This window comes from Lacerta agilis, chromosome 4, assembly GCF_009819535.1.
Source record: "Lacerta agilis isolate rLacAgi1 chromosome 4, rLacAgi1.pri, whole genome shotgun sequence".
Classification (NCBI taxonomy): Eukaryota; Metazoa; Chordata; class Lepidosauria; order Squamata; family Lacertidae; genus Lacerta; species Lacerta agilis.
In genome coordinates, this window is record NC_046315.1 from 20,233,755 (window position 1) to 20,249,668 (window position 15,914).

The 15,914-nt window shown below is 39.8% G+C and overlaps 1 protein-coding gene across 1 annotated transcript in view; it reads right to left on the reverse strand.

Moving 5' to 3' along the window:
• Positions 1 to 15,914, reverse strand: part of CWF19L2 (CWF19 like cell cycle control factor 2) — a 71,744-nt gene that overhangs the window by 46,875 nt on the left and 8,955 nt on the right. The window contains exons 3-8 of the mRNA XM_033146222.1: positions 14,597 to 14,713; positions 12,448 to 12,561; positions 7,274 to 7,393; positions 5,769 to 5,853; positions 3,441 to 3,556; positions 1,407 to 2,209 (exon numbers count right to left, since the gene is read on the reverse strand). Of these exons, the coding sequence (XP_033002113.1) occupies positions 1,407 to 2,209; positions 3,441 to 3,556; positions 5,769 to 5,853; positions 7,274 to 7,393; positions 12,448 to 12,561; positions 14,597 to 14,713 (1,355 nt within the window). The remainder of the gene's footprint in view (positions 1 to 1,406; positions 2,210 to 3,440; positions 3,557 to 5,768; positions 5,854 to 7,273; positions 7,394 to 12,447; positions 12,562 to 14,596; positions 14,714 to 15,914) is intronic.

Genomic DNA, 15,914 nt, shown 5'->3' on the forward strand with positions numbered 1-15,914 from the left:
GTTGAATGGCCATCTGTCATGGATGCTTTAGCTGACGTTCCTGCATTGCAGGGGGTTGGACTAGAAGACCCTTGGGGTCCCTTCCAACTCTAAGATTCTATGATTCTATGAAGTTCGTGTTTCTCAAGACTTAAAAGTTCTTTGTACAGGAAATGCAAATGCTTGGGAGAAAGAGGTTAGAAAGTGAATCCACTCAACTCAGGTTTGTCTAAATGTGCATCGTAAATGTAGCACAAAGTGTTTCAGCCTTCCAAGTATTTCAAGTAAGTGGTATCATCAACTTCGCATCTAGGTAGTGCCGTTCACCCTGAAGAATCAGAAACACTTTGCTCCACATCCCTTCTCTTGGGCAGAATACAAAAAAAAAAAACCTATTTCGCAGTGTACAGACACACTCAATTGCCATCCAAGTTGAAAAGAAAAGCATGTTGTCTGCATACAAATGAAATCAACATACTACTAGGAGATAAAGTTTATACCAAGACTAATAGCTTTTTAACCTAAAGGTTCTGTGGATTTTTTCCAAAAAAAAAAAAAGGTTCAGAGATTAACAGCACCCACTGGCATCATACCCTAGATATTTGTTTTGTGCTTCCTAAAACTTTTTACACCTCTTTTTACACCTCTTTTATCCAAGGACCAGAGGGCAGGAGACATTAAAGACCTCCAAAGAGCACTGAACAAGATTTAGTCCAATGTGTTTCAAGTCTTGGAACACGTCTTAAGAGGCTAGTGGTTTAAATCCATTCAAATTAAGTCAGGGGCATATTGGACTAAATGAATTATTTCCAGTGCCCTTTGACGTTTCCTCTCCCCCATCCTTTCTATTCAAGTAACCAGGCACCTTTATGAGTTTAGGCTTTATACTGTAAGATACCCTGTGATCTTCAGATGGAGGGTGGTATATAATAGTGATAGTCCCTACAACAAATATTGCCCTATGTGTGGATGGTAGCCAGGCTGAGAAGGAAGCCTAATCCCACCAGGAACACAGAGTGTAATTTCAGGCACTCTTTTGTTTAATTGCAAGGCTTCATTTGCTTTCAAAGCCAACTTCATTTGCTTTCGAGGCCAGCTCTCAACTTACAGAATTTGAAAAATAGATTAAAGTTCCCCTGAGCAAATCCAGTGCATGTTTCTCTTGCCACTAACTACAGAGCTCCATGAATTAGGGGGAAGGACTTCCAGATAAACGGGGAAGTTGTTTCCAGGCTGATTTGAGCACCAGCTTTAAAAAAAAATATGTTTATTTTCTTTAAAATTACACAAGCCTCGTGACATGTACTTAACCAGGATGTAGGCAGAAAAGTGATGATCAACAACAACGAAAAGGTTGCAATCCTAAAAATTAAACCTCAAGCAAAACTAGTCAATACCTTCCCACAAAATTAAATTAAATTAAATACCCCATAGACGGTTTGCTGTCCAATGGCTCCTTTCTTGGTACAGCACCTCTGGGGAACTCTTCCTGTTTCTCTCTTGAATCTTTCTCCCTACTGGTAACAGCCATTTCAGTATTTAATAAGTTTTCAGCAAGGGTGGGTCTTGCTTCTTCTTCCTTGGGTTGTGCTTTGCGCCATCGTGGAACGGCACCTTTTGTTATCTCTCCCTGTTTATTTCTTGAATCTTTCTCACTATGGGTAACAGCCATTTCAGTTTTTAATGGGTTTCCATCCAGGGTGGCTCTTGCATCCTCTTCCATGGGTTGTGCTTTACGCCATCTTGGGGTAGCATCATCGCTATAGCCAGGCTTTCTGAAACCACGACTCATCAAACTAGGAGCAAGTAATTGGGATGCAGGACTCTGCAGCCTACTGCCTTGGTCCCCATCATCATTAGGTTTCAAAAATGCAGCTTTGAAAGAGCTTGAAAAAGGTTTATCATAATTTCTTATCTGATAAGACTCCTTTGCAGTTCTATAGGGAAATCCTTTATTGCTATGCCTTGGTTGTCTGTCTTCTGTTGTTCTGTCTCTCTTGTAACTTCTCTGTTCTGGAGAATGTTCTTTATTAAATCTCCCCTCCAGTCGTTCTTTCACTGCACGTTTTTCTATACTGCTTTCCTCTTGCTCCCCTTTTTCCTCCTCCTGTCTCGTACTACATTCGTTTCCTGAATATTTACATTTCTGCCAGCCTCTCCTATAATAAGCTTTTTGGGGGGCTACTGCTTTTTCGGCTTCTTCAAGTCTTGACTGAAATAGCTCCATTGACTGCAAGAAAGAAGGGAAAGCAAATGACATTTTAGCATAAAGCAGCAATTGAGAACGTAACTGCATGGCAAAAAGAGTGTGGTCCATTTTTAAACGAACTATGTTTGAAATGGACACACAAGCTATATAAGTCTGCTAACATCCCAAGAACATTAAAATCATTCAATACTTCGTTATTCTATGCTTTCCTGAAGGAGCTCACAGATTCCCTCCCTCCATTCACAACAATCCCATGCAAATTGGACAGGTAGGTCACCCAGTGAGCTTCATAGCTGAGCAGGCATTTGAACCCAAGTCATAAGAACATAAGAAGGCCAATGGCTCATCTCAAGATGCCTCTGGGAAACCGCTCCTGCAATTTCCAGTGGCAGGTATTCAGAAGCATTACAGTTTCCAAACACGGAGTCTTGAGAGTCTAGGCTACATCAACTATACCAGTCTGGGAAAGCTTTGCCTTCCACATGTCTGGAATTAGCACCCCCATCAGCCCAAGCTGGAACAGCTGTGCTGGCTAGCCCTTCTGGGAGTTGTAGTCCAAAACATCTGGAGGGCAGCAGGTTGGGGAAGGCTGTGTTATACAGTACCATTAAAAAAACTCTATTTATTGGCCAATTCACATTTTCTCTAATCCCAAACTCAGAAGCCCCACTGATTTTAACAGGAGATATTCCAAAGCTAACTCCATGGAGCTGGGTGAGTGTTTGGGGGGGGGGGGGGGATCTCGTTGCACAAACCTTAATCCTTGCACTAATGGGATGGTTACTTAGTGCTGCACTGGATTCAATCCTAAGTGTTGGTTTTCAACGTACTGATCTTGATACACTGGAAACCATTTAGAGATACTGGAGGAAATGTGTGGCCCAATACAGATAGGTTACTCTGTGCACAGGACTACACTTGCACAGCACTGACTAATGCACACACAGCTGGACAGCAACCACGAAGTGAACACTACCAAACATAAACTATATGTTATCACAAACCAAGTGTTTACTTACTTTTATAGAACTGGACCTATACCTGTGAGTCCAATTATAAATTATAATTTTATATCTACATCAATATCTACTGAAACCATATGAATTAATATTGGATTTCATTGGTCCTTTCTTTACTTCTTTTTTGCTTGAGACAAGGTAGATTTACTTATTGAAACTTTACAAGGGAACAACCTTTTCCCACTGCACTAATATTTTATGGTAGGGGGAAATAGTACTCTTTCAGAACTTACGCCGTATCTTTCAGCCACAATTTCTTCCAAATCCCGTTTCTCTCTCTCAGACTGCTCCTTCATTCTTTGGTAGGATTTCTTCAGCCAACTTAACCCACCATCTTCGACTGCTGTCACTACAAAAGAAAGCAATTAATTGGGATATTTGCATACTACAAGTTAACATCATAACCTTATCACTAACTACATATGCCGTGCGTCACAGACGTAACATGTGCTAGCTCTGCCAGAAATATACTTCACACTGGCACGGCTCTCCATTCTGAGCTCATGTTCTTACACTTATTTGGAAACACAGCCCAACTCGCTTTAATATTAGTCCTATTTCAAATGTGTCGAGAGCAGAATTAACAGGCTCCCCATCTTCTTGCCAATCATTATTCTAGCAAATTCAGAGAACAGGCTCCGAAAGAAGATTGTTATTCAGTTTCTGCTTGAGAAACTGGGAACATGGAAAGGGGATCTATAGAAAGAAAACTCATTACCACGGATAAGGCAGCATTCATAAAGGAAGCATGAGGTCTATTTCATACATTCCTCTTTTTACAGATGTACATCTAAACCATTTAAACTTGAATTGCCCAAATATGTCCCTTGCTTACTTACTTTCCCAAATGCAGTTCTTGGTCTGAAGCATTTGGCTCTATCACAACCTTTGCCAACCTGGTACCTTCCAAATGTTTTGGACTACACAAATGGGGAGCCACCACAGAAAAGGCCCCCTCATGTTCCCACCCTCCAGACCTCTTATAGAGGAGGCACACAAGGAATGATCTCAGATGATGATTGCAGAGTCCAGATCAGTTCATATGGAGAGAGGTGGCCCTTGAGGTACTGCGGTCCTGAACTGCATAAGGCTTTATAGGTCAAAACCAGCACTTTGAATTCAGACCAGAATCTAATTGTCAGACAGTGCAGTAGGTGTCCTGGAGAGCAACCTTGCCACCAAATTATGCACCAGTTGAAATTTCTGAACCACCTTCAGAGGCAGCCCTACATATAGTAAATTGCGGTAATCTAACCTAGAGATTACCAGAGCATTGACAACAGAAATTAAGCTATCCCTGTCCAGACAGGAGCACCAGCTGAAGTTGATGGAAGGCACTCTGCACTACTGAGACCACCTGAGCCTCAAACAACAGCCAAGGATCCAGAAGCACCCCCAAATTACGTGCTCACTCCTTCAGAGGGAGTGTAACCCCATCAAAAGCAGGCAACCTCCCATACATTCAGTCTAGGCAACCACCCACTAACAGTGCCTCAGGCTTATCTGGATTGAGCTTGAGTTCAGTGCCTCTCATCTAGTCCGTTACCAAGGCAAGACAACAGCCCAGTACATTCACTGCCTCACCTGCAGATGTAAAGGAGAAGTAGAGCTGTGTGTCATCAGCATATTGCTGACAATGCACTGCAACACTCCAGGTTACCCCACCCGGTGGTTTCAGGTAGATGTTAAATAGCATGGGGGATAAAATCGAACCTGGAGGAACTCCACATTCAAGATTCCACAAGGTTGAAGAGCACTCCCCAAGCATCACCCTCTGGAAACGACTATCCAAGTAGGACTGGAACCATTGCAAAGCGGGGCCACCCTCCCCTAACTCAGACAGCTACCCCAGAAGGATACCTTGGTAGTTTATTCCACCTCTCTTCACCTCCAAGCAAAGAAGGCTCTTTAATAGGACATACACAGAACTGAAATATCGAAACATTTCTTTTGATGGTGTAATAGGTAGATGGCATTTGTTCCTCTTAAAGTCTTTCTAAAAGGGCAGAGGAATAACTTTTATATGACAATCTCTACCATTCAAAACACAACTGTTTGTACAATTTTATAAAGTGGATACAATATGTTGAAAAGTACATTTTTTTCCTTCATCTGCTCTTACCACAAACAGACAAAATAACCCTTGAGGAAGAAGTGAAGTGGGGGGGGAAAGGTTACATAAATAATATTCTTCACCAACTGCATCCCGATTTCACTTCACTGAAAATGGGACTCACAGAGTTCAGCGGCTGAATATTTTAAAGCTACAATGTGTGTAATGGAATGAAAAGAGACCAAATGAGATGACAACAGTTCATCATGTCCTAACGCAATCAGGTTTTCTGTTTTAATTAGTTCACAAGCAAGAATTCCGTTGTACAAACTGAAGGTCAAGCCACTCAAGGTTTTAAAACTATATTCTGCAAGGCTATGTGCTAAGATTTTAATCCAGAGATTGTAGTAGAATCTGCATGCAAATATTTGGTTTTCTGTTAGCACGAATAAGGGGTTGCAGAGAAGAGAGACAGAGCTGCCCTATAACTTGTATAAAAAGATGTTACCTTTTGCTGATGTGCTCTCTTGCGATGGCAAGCCTGTGCCTCCATCTTTCCAGTAGGGGTTGAGCTCTCTTTCAGAAAGTATGGCCTGTTTACAAAACAGAAACAAAATCGACAGCAGCTTTGTGGAAGCCCCCTTCACCCCCATACCAAACGCACTTTGATACTAGCAGCATCTTAAATAATTCTGTATGGAGCACCAGTTTTTTTATATATAAATGTTATGCTTTCGCTTTTAAAAATATGCAGCTGCAAAAAGATGAAGTCTAGCGAGGTTGAGAATGTCTCCCATTACTTACTAAGCAGCAGCTGCCAGTTGCTCTCCCGGCTTCTCAACACCACACACACCACTGCTGCTTACCAGGAGGGAGAGGGGGAGAAGTTAGGGGGTGCATGTGTGGTAAATAGCTGAAGATAGGCTCTACCGCCACACCCACAGTGTGTCAAGCTTCCTGGTCTCTTGCCCCTCACCCTCCCAGTGAGCAGAAACCATGTTTGGAAGTTGTGAGACCCCCCACTGCCCTGCCAGCCACTACTGCTACTAAGTGGTCTTTTATATGAGCACCATAAGCATAAGCATGAATTCCTTAATTGTGTCCTTTGGTGCCTTTCAAATACAGCCCTCCTGGACCAGTTATGTATTTTGCTTGCAGGCAAATATGTGTTCGCTACCACCCAAAGAAACAAAATTTGCTCTTGCAGCTAAGTAAAATATGAGCCAGGATTCAAAAAACCTGGAAGTGGGTAGTTGAGGTGTCCTTTCTTTTGATGGCATTTTTAAATACCTATAGACCTTACTCTACATATGATCTGTATTGGAGAGAATACTATTTTTCTGTTTCCTATTTTTCCTGTGTGTGTGTGTGTGTGTGTGTGTTTTGCTTCCTTTATTTATTTCTTTTGTGAATGAGTCGAAATGATTGTTTGCTCTACTTATATTGTGATAGCTTGTGACTTTAAGCAATAAAGGATCTTAATTTGTTCAAAAATATCAATAGTATTTAAAAAATATAAAATCCCCTAACTGAACTGAAAATGAAGAGTGATTTAGCTTCATCAAACCTGTAATGCATTAAATAAGGGTGGCGGTGATCCAATCACTTCTTTGCAGTACCGAAGATTCAAATAAAAGGTAAATGAACAATTGGTTTACTTAAACTATCTTGATATAAATGATAGAGTGCTTTGCTAATATTCTTACCATATGACTGATATATTTTAGACACCAAAACAGAAACCCAATATAGAACAAGTAAACAATCAGGATTGTTGGACAGGTTTGTTTAGTGGGGAGCTGTTTTAAACATTAAGTTGTCTACTGAAAGTTAATCAAAGAACCAATGACTTATTTTGCAGAGCAATGCCTGATGCTAAAGTTCAATAAAAAAAAACCTAAAGTCCCAAAATGGAAGAAATCCAAATTTTGTTTAGGGCAGCTAATAAGTACCGTAAACGTACCACAATTACTAGTCTCTCACAGCACTACACTAGTTAAGAACCTAACATACCTGTTCATCTTCTTGCGCTTTCTGTTTCTCCAGTAATTTTTCCATTTGCTTTTCAGCCTTCAGTGCTGCTGAAGACAGTGTTTTCACAGACATAAAATCCAAGGACATCCACTCATCCCTCTGTAAATAAAACAAGACAATTTCTTGCACATTATGACCAACTCAAATTCAGTAATGACCTAGTCTGAGACAATTTTTTGGGAGTCAAAGCCAAACTTAGTGATGTTGAAATCAGAATGCTTGGTCGATACTTTGAATACTTTTTTTTTTTTTTTTTGGTACACGTAAAATAGGAATTCCATTAACAGGTCTTAGGAGAATTCATAGACAAGATTCCTCTATCATGAGATGGATACCCTGAGGCTCGTTGCAAGGAGTGTTCTGAACTGTGCCTGGATCTGTGGACATTTGGAAAAAGAAGGCAACTGGAAGTTTGGTTCTGGCGTCACTAGGAGAAGGATAATGGATAGAGGGGGAGTGGGGTGAAGTATTAAGTAAAATCTAAAACGGTCTGTTATGGTATTCTGAAATCGGAGGGTGAAGACTGTTAGTTGTATGTAGTTTTTCTTAATAAGAAAGGAGATATTTGAAGTTTTTATGTTATTAGCAGCAGATTAAAGAACAGAGGAGATAGTGTAGATTTGATAAGAACGATTTGTGAAGATTTATGATGATGTATTGCTAGTAAATCTAGTATAAGATGATTAAGTTTATAGACTAAGACGATTAAGATGATTGTCTAATTCTATATATATAATTGTGTTTAATTTTTAGAAGAAGAGGTTAAAAAGCAGATTAGGGGTATAAAACCGAAGGTGAAAAGGTAGGGGAAGTCAACCGTCAAGATTCAGAAATAGAATTTTTTTTTTTACGAGATGCTTAAATAAGAAGAAGAATCCTGGCAATGTTTGTATTTGGTTTATAATTGTATTTGTTTTGTATGTGTATAAATGTAGGTGTGGATATGGGTGTATGTTGTTATAAGGAAAAAATGCCAATAAATTCTTATTAAAAAAAAAAAGATTCCTCTATCATTCTTTGTTTTCATACTTTTTTACATAGTGTGTGTTTCTGTGTGTGTGGTGGTACATGTGGGAGTGAGAACATATGCAAATTCATATGAAGGTTAATAATATGGATTTTTTAATTTCCTCCATTTGGGTCTTATATTTTGTGACTCATTCCTCCAAGAGAATTTACATACCCCCAAACCCAAGAGTGCTGAAAAATAGATGGCTCTCTTTGCACACAGCTTCAGTATGTGTCCTGGCCAATTTGGCAGATGCATCATCCATCATGGGTCACAGGTGCACTACATAGCTCTCATGACATGTAGCTACTCAAAACTGTGCCCAGACATCAGATGGACCATTAAGTGGTTCCAATTAGTGTACATATTTATCTGCGCCTTCATTTGGAAGCACAAAATTGTATCTACAGTGTCAAGGACTGGGTTGAAGGCCTTTCAAGAAAAGCAATTTCAGAAGCCTAGCACAAAAATAAAATGAATGGGATGATACTGGCAGCTATACAGTAGCACCTGCCACACCAGATAGACAAGAAGATGCACTCCTGGCGCAAGGGAGGGAAGCAAGTAGGTAGAACAGGGAAGGCGCAGCAAGAATGCATTTGGATTTACAATAAGATGTAAATCAACATTACGGCAATACCTCTATTAGGAAAATCTTCTCACAAAATTGTGTACAAGTTTTTGAGCTCTCAGAAGATGGATGTGGTGAGAGGGAAGAGGAGAAAAGCTGGCTGGTGTTGAAACCATGGAGGGTGCATTTAGTGGCACCTTAAAATGGAATGTGAAAGGAGATAGCAGACATTCAAATTACAGTCTACTAGATGCAATGCAGGTGTGGTATTTCACCTAGAACTACCCCAAAGATTGCTGGCAACGAATCTGAATTAGTCACTGGAATTTACATTTTCAAAAATGGAGGATCAACAATTGATCTCCCAATTCTGAAAATATAAAATCCAGCTGCTAACTTGGATCTGTCTCCATCCTTAGGCAAACGTTACATTTAGGTAGAGTTTCAGTATCTGTACTTCCCCCACTCCCAACTTGTTACTGTAATTAACATTGCAATTTTTGCAAAAGCTTGGTGTGGTTGGCATCACAACACAACAAGCATAAAAGCAATCAATTCAGAATCAAAAACCCATACCGCAGAATGTAATAACCCTAGCCTGCTCTAAAACTTGCCAAAACAAATATTTTAACTTGGGTTCCAAAATCTTGCAAGCTCTGCAGGAATGTTCCCCAGCTGAGTCAAGGCATTTGTTCCCTTCTCCAAAAAGCAGTGTCAGAGTTTCTTATGGAAACCAGTTTCCTCTCTCAGAGGTTTTGAAGCAGAGACTGGGTGGCCATCTGTCATGGATGCTTTAGCAGATATTCTAGCCTTGCAAGGGGCTGGACTAGATGCAGGTAGCCATCCAATCTCTGCTTCAAAACCACCAAGGAAGGATAATCCACAACATCCCAAGGAAGTCTGTTCAACGGTCAAACAGCTCTTAATATCAGAAAGTTCTTCCTGATGTTTAGTCAAAATCTTCTTTCTTGTAACTTGAAGCCATTGGTTTGAGTCCTACTCTCCGGAGCAGGAGAAAACAAGCTTGCTCCCTCTTCCATGTGACAGCCCTTCAGATATTTGAAGATGGCTATCATATCTCCCCTCAGTCTCGTCTTTTCCAGGCTAAACATACCCAGCTCTTTCAGCCATTCCTTGGTTTCCAGGAGCTTGATCATCATCTTGTTTGCCCTCCTCTGCACACATTCCAACTTGTCAACCTCCTTCATAAAGTGTGGTGCCCAGAATTGGACACAGTATTCCAGGTGTGGTCTGACCAAGGCAGAATAGAGTGGTATTACGTCCCTTGATCTGGACACTAGACTTCTGTTGATTCAACCTAGAATAACATTGGCTTCTTTTACTGCTGCATCACATTGTTGACGCATGTTAAGCCTGGGGTCTACTAAGACCCCTAGATCCTAGACCAACTGTTTAATTATGAACTCTTGAAGATGCACTTCAAAATTTAATTGCAGAGAATCAACTTGGTGTGAATTTGCAGACCAACAAGTGCTTGGGTGAACCCCCTGGTCTGAAGATTTTTGCCTAGTTGTCAAAACTCAACCTTTACAGCCTGTCCAGATCAGTGAAGCCAGAAAGAGCATTTGAAATTATAGAAAGAGAATCATCAACCACTAGCCGCAAGTGTCTAGAGGAATAAAAATTCCTATAAATTAGCAAACTTTGCGTGAAAACTTCACATGATGGAGCAGCAGAGACACCTAGAGAGCAATGGTGCCCCCCAAAAGACCCTGGAGCAAGAATGGACAGCAGGTAGTTAGGAGCTTGCAAAGACATGTGACATGAAATAAAATCAAGACAGCATGTGGACATTTAACCACAGTGCATTCACAGTCCTAATCACCGGAGAAATGCTGCCACACTTGTGTTGAATCAACCAGAAATAAAGTGTTTGGATATAGATCCACCTCCTTCTAAACCTTCTAAACTCTGCCTGAGCAGAATGTTGTATTGCCTCGGGTGCCATCACAATCCCAATGCATAAGTGAATAAGGTTCACTTGTTTCTCCCCAACATCTTTTTTCCATGAAGTAATAAATAAACTGACTTCTTTAAAACATGTTCTAATTATTATAATGTGGACAAACAGATGAACAAGCAACCTAAAAAATTGTAATACAGGTTTAGGAAAACAGAATGTTCAGTTCTTAAAACTAAAGCTTGTGTGTGTGTGTATGAATTCCAGAAAGCACATATTAGCATTCAAGTAGCTTTATAACCTGCCAAATTCTTTTTTAAATTAGACCAGCACACAGAATTTTTCAGCTGTTCTCTTCCTCTCTCACTGATTTCTTGACATATCTCATATTCAATTTCTCAAGGGTATGTCAGCAAAATGGAATAGCTAATTCGTAGTATGATTAGGAGGGCTAGAATAGGAGTCAACAGTTAGGAAAACCACACAGGCTCAAATATGGTAGATTTGAAGCATTTTTGCCCTCCTCTTCACCCTAAAGGCACCCAGAGCAGCTTACAGATTAATAATAAAGCATTATCATAGTGACCATGAAACTTCCATGCAATCAGTATTAGTCTATAAACAAGAACACTTGCATAGGATACACATTTTTGTTTCAGAAATATTAAATTCATTCAAGTCAATTAGGCCAGTCTAGTAGATATTTTTCTACTGCATAGAAATAACTCTCATAATTATATAACTGGTCAGAACACTGTTCAGCTAAGAAAAAACTTAAACTTGCATGGCAGTCTCCTCCTTTGTGGAGCACCCACCCTGGTAAGGTACACCTGTCCCCCACATTATTAACATTCAGAAGAAATTTAAAAAACAGCACCTGGATAGCTCAGCTGGCTACAGCATGGTGCTGATTACAGCAAGGTTGCAGGTTCGATCCCTGTATGGGGCAACTGCATATTCCTGGATTGCAGGAGGTTAGACTAGGTGATCCTCAGGATCCCTTCCAATCAACAATTCTATGATTCCTGTTCAACCAGGCATTTGGCGGCTAGCTTGAAATTACTAGCTAGCTGCGAGAATGTGCAACTGTTTTTATAAATGCTTTAAACACGTTTGTATTTTATTTTTAATTATACCGACCGTAGGCTCCTTTGAGAGAAAGGGCAGGGTAGAAATGTAATTAATAAATAAATAAACTCGGGGGTAGTCCAAAGGGAGGGATTGAGCTTCTGCTCACCCGTGACATTTTATTGATTTAAACCATCACCTTTCAAACCTGCTCAAAGCTGCAGAAAAGAATGTGGGTTCCTTGAGTGCAGCTCCTGGATGGATAATATAAACTGGATGAGTGCCATGAAGAAAAGCATTAAAATCCCTACTCTCCAATCCAAAACAACTCTCCACTCCCCTGAAAGTTTCCTGAAAGTTAAGAAAACCACCACCTGTTTTGGCCTTAAGTCTTAAAACAGGCATCCCCAAACTTTGGCCCTCCAGATGTTTTGGACTACAATTCCCACCATCCCTGACCACTGGTCCTGTTAGCTAGGGATCATGGGAGTTGTAGGCCACAACATCTGGAGGGCCGCAGTTTGGGGGTGCCTGCCTTAAAAGAAATCCTAAATACTTCAGAACAGTTAACCACAGGTGCTTACCTGAACTGCCTTAGGACTTCCTGCACCATCTGATTCTTTCTTCTTCGCACTCCAGGCCTTTTCTGTGTTCGAAGACTGTGAAACTGAAGCCTCCACCCATTCCTCTGATGAATCCTAAAGACAAATTGGGGAGGCGGGGTGTAAATCGAAAATTTGTAGAGGACTGAAAAGGTCTTTATGCCTTTAAAATCAGTCCAGTTTAAAAAAGAAATAGTGACAGACTTTCAGAGGACTACCTTATGTCGTGAAGAAAAAGGGAAGTAGAAAGAAATTTCAAATTAATAGAATTGGGGTGGCATTACATGCATTCACGAGAAGGAGACATGAAGATAAAAAGTGTCTGAGTCAGGAATGGCTGAGATGCATTAAAGCAATTTTTTTCAAAAGGAAAAGCAGGACCAATTTATTAGTTTGGATGCCATCAACATTAATACAACACTAAATAAGATTGCGGACTATTAAACCTTGAAGCACGCTGTTTCAAAGAATAATGATGTGCGTATATTTTTCCTGTATTAAAATGACCTCTTAGAAATGAGGAAGGTTTTCCCAGTATCATTTGATTCTTACAAAACTGGGTTTATAGCACTACAGAATGGGGGTGATGAGAGAAAAGGCAACATTAATACTGTATTTCAATTATTTTATTTTAAATGACATGGGGCGGAATTAAGAAGGCATTCAGGAGAGAAACCTAATCAAACTGTTTGGGGGCAGGTCACTTGAAGACTCTTGTCTTTCCATTTATGCCTGCAGACCATAAGACCATCATCTGACCATCCTAAGACCATCCTCTTCTATGTGTCTCTGCCAAAAGAGGCAAGATGGGAGGAAAGAATATTTTCAAGGGTAGCACAAGTATTGAATAGCCTCCCTGGTGCCTACATTGCAGTCTTTTTGCTATCATGTGAAGCCCTTTTAATTTCCCCAGTCTTTCGAGTTTTAAGAACATGTTTTTGTGCTCGGCGTCTCTTTGATGCTACAGTTTTATTTTGATTTTTTTAAAAAATGTGTTCATGATTTATGTTACATTTTATATTTAATGGGCTTTTTAAAAAAAAATCTGTGAAAATTTTCATAGTGAACAGTTTTAAAACACTACAAATATAACAGCATTGTTGATTCAACCCCTGATTTTATATGAGAAGAACCTAAACTCTGAAATAAGAGCAGGTCAAAGTAAATTCACAGACTAAGAGAAAGCATCCTGGCCATCAGATATAAGGAGTTGCCTTACACAAAGTCAAACCAGTGCTGAAACTAGCCAAGTATAATGGAGTTTGACTGGCAGTAATTCTTCAAAGGTCTTCTGCTTATTTGAGGTCCATTAACCAGAGATACCAAGAACTGAACCTAGAACCTTGCACATGCAAAACACATGCTCTAATTTTGTATGATGTTCCCCTGAGCAGCACAGATCACAGCCACTGAAAATGCATCAGTAGAAGCAATAAATTTGAAAAAATATTTTTCTTCCCCAAGCATCCCACTAGAAGCGCCACCATCATTCTGCCTGGCAGCACAACGTATCTAATGGCTAATTGACATCTGTGCTGAGGCTACTACAGAGATGTGATGAGAGACACAGTGAGGAATTTGCCTCTTATTTCAGCTCCTTCCAGAAACACCCACAAATGTGAGCAGGAATGAGTGCTAACTTGATGATGTACTGCTGTGAACTCAACTTTCTGTCAATTCGCTGAACAAATTGTATCTGTCACTGGTGTTGAGTTTGAGAGGATTTATAATGGCAACAGAGAAAGTGCTCTCTTGGTGTAGAAAAATACATTAAGATTGTATTAAAACTTTCTTACAAAATAAAAAAATTGCAGCCAACTTTAAGCCCAAACAGATATGTTTATTGCACCCAATTGGTATCAATGCCCAGCAAAGGCCCAAGAGATTGGAGACACCAAAATGCTACCAATACTGGCACTTGCCTTAATTCAGATGCTATCCAGTTACAGCGGAGACTGAATCCACACTCTTGGTTTTAAAAGAGATTTATGTTGTATTGTACTGGCAATAGTACTTTAAACGTACAACATATTTGTCCTTTAGAAGTACATAAAAAATATATGAGCAACAATGTCAAATACTGCTGGCAATAGCTTTTGACCAACTGGTGACTCAGATTATTAAAACTTACAGAGGTGCTATCAGATGAATCATTGTTTTTTTCAACTTTATGCTTCTTGCTCTTCTTTTCTTTTTTATGTTTTTTTGAACGCTTCTCCTTTTTCTTCTTTTTGGTAACAGAATGTTCCTAAAGAAACACCGATATCAACATGTCAGGCTACAAGACTTGAAGTAAGAAGGCACAACTTATTTTATGAAATAGCAATATGAAACTACATGTGAAATAAACATTTACAGTGGTACCTTGGTTCTCAAATGCCTTGGTTCTCAAATAACTTGGAACCCAAACGCTGCAAACCTGGAAGTAAGTGTTCTGATTTGCGAACTTTTTTTGGAAGCCGAATGTGCTCCGTTTTGAGTGTTAACACTTCTGATTTAGGTGCCACACTTCCGCTTTGAGTGTTACGCTGAGATCTGTCTGTTTTTGCTATTTATTTTGCGTTTTTGTTTTTGTGGCTCTTTTTGTTTTTGCGACTGTGTGGAACCCAGTTCAGCTACTGATTGATTAACTGTGTGACTGCAGTACATTCTTTACTGCTTTCATTTTATGGATCAATGGTCTCGTTGGTAAAATTCATGTTAAATTGCTGTTTTAGGGGTTGTTCTTAAAAGTCTGGAACGGATTAATCCATTCTGCATTACTTTCTATGGGAAAGGGCACCTCGGTTTTGGAACGGACCTCCGGAATGCAATAAATTTGAGAACCAAAGTACCACTGTATGTTGATAGAAGCTGTAGTCAGTGCTCTGCAACAAGTGCAACCATTTTTCCAGAAGTTTCAAATTGTTATGATAAGAATTCCTGAAATGTATCCCAGATTAGATTAGCAGAGATTAACACAGTTTTGAAAAGTTAAACGAGAATCTATAAGAGGGTCCACAGCTGTCTCCTGTGAGAAATTATACACACGTTCCGATGAAGTGGGAAACAGGATTCAATCCAGGAGATCTCGGGGGTTCAGGTGTCGATCTTAAAGCTCATGCAGGTACATACAAGCGGCCCATTTAAAAACAGTTACATACATCCTGTAAATGCAAATACCCAAAGATGGTGCCATCACAGAAAAGGATCTTGCAGAAGATTTGTTTAAAATATTAATCTACTGTTTAAAGAAGCCTCCATCTTCTCCTATATGAATCACATGATCCTTAATATCTTCTTCAGACGACCTTCCCCAGATGCCTGTGTCTTCAGAGATATAATAGACAATGGTGAATAGAGAGCCTTTTACGTAAGTGGTGCTTGTTTTGGCATTAGCCAAGAACTTTTTGATCCATTGTTTTTACTATTATTATACTGTTGATGTTTTAATTTGAAATCTAATGAAA